Raw genomic sequence first — 6000 nt, 5'->3', positions numbered from 1 at the left:
TATATATATATATATATATATATATATATATATATATATATATATATATATATATATATATATAACATTTAAAGATCATGATAAGATCGCTATCATCTTTAGCAACATAATAAAAAGTTTCTTAAATTTAATGTTGGTGTAACAAAGTTTTTGTGGTATCTAAGCTGTATCCTGACAAATTAGAAATGCTAATAATATACCTGATCATTTATTCTGCTCTGCAAGATGTTTATTTCCTCCAATAGTTGCTCAGTTTTCTTAACCAAGTGTACATCTCGTGTTAACTTCGCACTAAATTCATCATAATTCTCATCCATGAAATCTCTGACTTCATATTCTAATTTTGTTATCTCTTTCTGTATATCCACGATATTTTTCTGGAGATTTAATTTCTCCAATTTTCCTGTATAGTACAAAAAATATTGTTTTATAGCTATATCAAAATTAATTTGTGCTAAGATATATTTTAGTATTCCAATGTGTATTACCTGCTGTAGCCAGCACATCTGCTACAAATGAAGTCATATTTGATATATAAAATAAGTTCACTGCAAGATATAACACTTCAAAACTTATATTCTTCTCTGTTACAACTTGTCAACGCAATCTGTTCGTTTTTTGTCTACACGTCAGTTCCCATATCTCAAAACAGTTCCAGTATCCAAACATAACCTCAACACTGTGCCGGTTAGAAATTCTCTCCTACAAAAGTCAACCTTAACTTTTCCGTCGCAAAAGATGTTTTTGTATTTTAAATGTATTAATATTTATATCTTAAGCTGAAATACAATAGCATTTACTCAAGGATGTAATTTGAAACATGACTATACAAATAGAAGAGTAGACTACGTTTGACAGCTGAATTGACGTCTATTATTTGAAGATTCGTTTAACTCAACGTTTCGAAATTCAATTAATTCTTACCAGATTTTTGATTCTACATTAATATTTCTACATTAATATTTCTATTGTTCAATTCTGCTATTGAAAAATAAAAGTCCATCTAAATCGAAGTCGTATTATTTGAAAATAACGTTCTCTCTAATTAATGGGCGCGTTCAGCGGAAAAAGCGCCCAATGAGCAATCGGCGATTATTGGTTCTTACTGTTAGATATTTAAATCTACCAATTATATTGGCCAGGTTCAGCGGAGAAAACTGCTCCGCTTCTGCTCCGTAGCAAACGTTTCTGATTGGTACGTCTGTCCGAACCTGTCAAAGGTTTAAAAGAATACTCCAATCATGAACATTCGTTACGGAGCGGTAGTGGAGCAGTTTTTCCGCTGAACGCGTGGACATAGGAATATCTGGACCTCTATTCTTGAAATTTTTGCGTATACGTAATTTTCATTGCGCAGCTATTTTATAGTATGATTAAACCTGAGCCGTAAAACTTATGTATACGCAACTATTTCAAGAATAAGGGCCCTGGATGGAGCGTATTTCGCGGCGAGTGAACTCACAGGTGAGAGGAATGAAAGTCGGAAGTGATCACCAAATATGGCGGCGGCCATCATATCACGGAGCACAATAGCTGCGTTCGGCATTATAAATCGAAGACGTCGGATTGCTTTTTTATCATAAAAATGCACAGAAGTGAGAAAGATCTCGTATCTTTTTCATTTCTATGCATCTTCGAGATGAAAGAGCAATCCGATGTCTTCGATTTATAATGCCGAACGCAGCTATTGTTTATCTTAGTATAGTGATTAGGAAATCTACAAAATGAATACGTGTGTATGAATGTGTGTGAATATAAGTACTTGTGTTGGACCGCACCCTTAAGCGTCTTCTACAATGGCAGTAGGAGTAGTAGTAAGAAATAAGCAGTAAGTAAATAGACCAATCACAATCGATTATTTTTGAAACGTGAGAATGGAATTGGTCAATTTGCTTACTGCTTATTTCTTACTACTACTCCTACTGCCATTGTAGAAGACGCTTAAGATATAGAAAAAGACAGATGAACACCGTTTGTCTACACCGTAGTGTTGGGGTACCGCTGAGAGCTCTACGCGCCATATATTAGTATTACATATATGATTACATATATAGAGTTAGCAGTCTAGTAGTATATAGAAGTCTGTGACTGCATTATATATAGCACTTAACAGCGACCATATTTTTTCTATACAACAGAATGAGAAAGCACTAGGAGCAAATCAACTTTCTCACTCTGTTTTAAACTGCCAACTTCCGACTTCACTCGCTGTTACAGCAGAAGTATAAAGGGACGTCTACATTGGAAGTAAGCAGTAAGAAGTAAGCAGCAGGAAGTAAGAATAAGAAATTGACCAATCATAGTTGATTATTCTTCTCACATTCGACTATGGTTGGTCAATTTCTTACTCTTATTTCCTACTTACTTCCAATGTAGACGTCCCTTAAGAATCGGTAGGCGTCGTTGCGCAGCTTTTTTTTATTGTGGAAAAACTGCGCAACGACGCCTACCGATTCGACAACTATTGGAACCACTGTAATGCAGGATTCACACCGCGTCTGATGTCCGACGTATGATATCTGATATCCAATAGGAGAACAGCTTTCTAATATAGAATTCAATTCTCCATTGGAAAGCTATTCTTTTATTGAATGTTGGACGTCGTACGTTGGACATCGGATGCAGTGTGAATCCTGCATAACGGAATACCAGCCCACCCAGTACTATATATTGATGCCTTTAGCTAAAATTGAAACCCCATTTAGCCAAGACTCAAACCATTATGCGCACGGCAAAACAAACTAATTTCCCGTGACACTATTAGATGGCGTTGGAGAGGCATTGGATAGTCTCTCTCGAATGGCGTCCACTCAATCAAACGGAAAAAATAAGGACTTGTATTTTCCATTGGAATCGAATAACTAATCTATATAGAGTCTTATTAATCCTTTTCCATTGGAATCGAATAACTAATCTATAGAGTCTTATTAATCCCCATGAATATTTCTACGAACAGCTAGTGTCTTTACCTCCAAATCGAAGTCGTAGTGTGACTTGACGATAAGTAACATCAACCTTCCTTTTCTATTAGTATCCGAGTGAACGATATAACCGTTACAAAAAGCATCATTTGCAGTATTCAAACACATCTTGCCGAAAGCAAGCTTAAAAAAATGTGTCTGCTATATCTCGTTAAAGAGACAAAGGGCTGATTTTTTCAATTTTTTTGTAAGCTAATTAATAGTTAAATCATATATCTGTTTTTCTTCAAACTAGATAAAGGCAAACATATGATTAACTGTTAACTTACCAAAGGATTGGTAAAATTGATCTAAACATCCGAAAATCTTAATCTCCTTAATTGATCATACATTCTCGTGTTTGGCCGTTTCAACTGATTCGTGTTTGTCTTCCTTTCTTCTTTTTTCAAAAATAGCTAGAGCACGAGCAATATTCCAAGTTTCATTCAGCAGTAAACGATGAAACGATTGAATAACTCAAATGTTTCACACACATAAACCAAGAGATTACATTAAGATACCAGTATCTCTAACAAAATTACAGATATGGTCCAGATTTGTAAAAAAAAAATCTAATCGTTCCATTGATACAAGTGCTAATTAAGTTAATACAAATTCGGCATCTGAGAATTTTCTGTGGATTTTTCGATGATCCTCAAACATCATTTACATAACTTCAAAATTTTCTATATACTCAACACTTCTGCAGGATTTTCTCTCTTGAATAGTATTAGCTAAATATAGCTAAATATAACTCAAGAGGACTCTCCGACTTAGTATTTCATTATCGTTATCCCCTTTCTTTAGGATTCTGAAATGCACATCGGGATCTCGTCACTCTCGGGATTACCAATTATCTCCTGTGTCGATTACAACGACGAGTGGTTTCACGCTCGCTTCTGAGAAAAATTCCTTATTCATCGGTAGCTCCTGCATATATGCAAGTGCCGCGGCGAACGGCGACGTTACGAGCCTATACAAGATGTCCAGGTATTATCGGATGTCCTTTCAACCGCAATTTCCTCTATCAATTCGGCAACGACCTCGGCACATGAAGGATATTGTGAAAGCTCGTTATTCGTCGCGTTTTTTTAAGTATTGCGCGTCTCTTCTTCAAATTTTAACATCATGCGCGTCTTTGAGATGAAGCTTTCACTAAAATTCTATGAAAGTTCCCTCGAAGTAAAGCGGACAGATCTAGATTCGCTCTTTTATCTCTGTATTGCTCCGAGAAGTCGTCTAGCCGGGATCCCTTTATCTCCAATCGTAAATTACTGATAAACCGCAGGTGTGGGACTCGACATTTTTCCACGGAGGAGACACTGATTCCAAGTTCACCGAGGGACCCTCCACCCGCGCCAGATAATGCGCTTCCACGACACCGTGTATAGGCGCGTTGGGAGGGACTCACCTGTTTCACAACCTGCGTGACGTATGCTGGCTGAGGCACGTCACGTGACCCGCTCCGGTCGTAGTAGGTGTAGCGTAGCGTCTACGCGCTACCAGTGTGCACCATGGCGATCGCGCGTTTAGTGGCTGTAGTGCCTCTGTAAGGAACGGCGACATAAGGCAAAGAGCAGAGGCCGCGTCCTCGCGACGGCAAGCGCGCGCGCACGCACGCACGCACGCAAGCACGCACGCATTCACGGACGCGAAACGTACGCGAAACCGCGCCCAAGTTCGACGACGATCCAGATGGAGGAGGTGAGCCCGAGCTCCCGCTACCCCGACGGTCGACGATGCCGTCGCGTCGAGGGTCTCCCGACCGAGAGGATCTAACGAGACGCGATCGACGCTCCTGATCGATCAGCGTCGGTCGAGGATGCTTCGTGGAGCATAGCGCGGCAGCGAATGTGAATGATCCAGTCGCTACGGACGACGACGACGCCGGGAAATCGAGCGGGCGAATAATACGAGGAGAGTCGCAGCGGAGCGAGAAACGCTCGGCCGTTGGAGTGTTGTTCCGCGAGGAATTCGAGCGAGCGCGGGTAACGGGCGTCGCGGTCCCTCGCGCGTGAAAGAGCGCCTCGACCACCGCGAATGAGACGGCGGAAGGTTAACGCTCGAATTCGAACCTGCGACGCGCGGCTCGAATAGTATTGGTAAGTCTCAGGTAGCAGGAACTTTAAAAAGGTGTCTTAAATACACCTAGGCGATGTTTGAAGAATGAGAAGATAGAACGTTTTTTAGGCGTATTAGAAAAAGAAAGATTTTTATAAAAGTCTTATAGAAGTCTTTGTTACCTGGGGTGCGTGATGAATGATAGTGGTAGTGGTAGTGGATTCCATTTTCCTTGTCCTTTGAATGTGACATTGTGACGTGAGCATTCTCCCTCCTACGTTATGTGAGCGAAGGGCGCGATGTTGACGAGTGTATTTGTGTGGACACGGTGAGCGGGGTAGTGAATGTCCCATGACGCGATGGAAATTCAAAAGAACGAAAGAATTCACATTGGGGCGATCTTTATGAGAAAGTAGAAAAGTATAGTAGTTTATGTGTCTTGAATTCAAGGTTTGATACAAGAAATTGTTGCACTCTGAAACTTTCGCTTAATTAATTTTGCGTAGGTTTAAGTTCAAAGGAAATATAAGCATATTCTTCAGATCTTCTAATGTGACGTAAATAAATTGAGATAAAATTGAGTAATGAATACTTACACATCTTATTTAAAACCGACTTTAACCAAACTTAAGGTTTATTTACATTCGCCAAACTTAAATTTTATTTACATTCGCGTTCAATGTTACAAACTATACAATGAGAGAGAAAATATCTAAAAAATAGTAAATATTTATTTAGTAGGCACTAATATTACATATTTACATATGCTAACGTATAAAATATTTTTCAAATAAGAAAATATAAATTTTCTGAAAACCTTAAGAGAAATTTAAATTTTTATGAAAACAATTGTTTATTTTATTTAGATAAAAGGATTTAAATTCAAGTAAATATATTATAGTGTGTATCCACCAAATAAATATTTACTATTTCTTAGATATTTTTTCTTTCGGTCTAATAGAAAGCATCATGTGTTACA

The 6000-nt window shown here is 38.5% G+C and overlaps 2 protein-coding genes across 5 annotated transcripts in view; one reads left to right on the top strand and one right to left on the bottom strand.

Annotated features, from left to right (window-relative positions):
* LOC116841957 (centromere/kinetochore protein zw10 homolog) overlaps window positions 1-987 on the bottom strand; it is a 6079-nt gene extending 5092 nt beyond the window's left edge. The window contains exons 1-3 of one of the 3 annotated variants that reach the window (XM_032810529.1): window positions 925-987; window positions 489-702; window positions 201-403 (exon numbers count right to left, since the gene is read on the bottom strand). In XM_032810529.1, coding sequence (XP_032666420.1) covers window positions 201-403; window positions 489-525 — 240 coding nt within the window. In that variant the 5' untranslated portion in view covers window positions 526-702; window positions 925-987. Of the gene's footprint in view, window positions 1-200; window positions 404-488; window positions 780-800; window positions 885-924 lie in introns of those variants that run through there. The other 2 variants (XM_032810528.1, XM_032810530.1) reach the window with 2 other exon arrangements.
* A 295-nt stretch (window positions 988-1282) lies between these two features.
* Window positions 1283-6000, top strand: part of LOC116841953 (protein bark beetle) — a 28683-nt gene continuing 23965 nt past the window's right edge. For both annotated transcript variants that reach the window (XM_032810521.1, XM_032810520.1), the window contains exons 1-3: window positions 1283-1464; window positions 3768-3950; window positions 4249-5062. The gene's annotated coding sequence lies outside the window, so the exon portion shown is untranslated. The remainder of the gene's footprint in view (window positions 1465-3767; window positions 3951-4248; window positions 5063-6000) is intronic.

Source organism: Odontomachus brunneus, unplaced genomic scaffold, assembly GCF_010583005.1.
Source record: "Odontomachus brunneus isolate Ranch 3 - 2012 unplaced genomic scaffold, Obru_v1 Obru_scaffold_019, whole genome shotgun sequence".
Classification (NCBI taxonomy): Eukaryota; Metazoa; Arthropoda; class Insecta; order Hymenoptera; family Formicidae; genus Odontomachus; species Odontomachus brunneus.
This window is presented reverse-complemented; position numbering and strand designations above follow the sequence as displayed.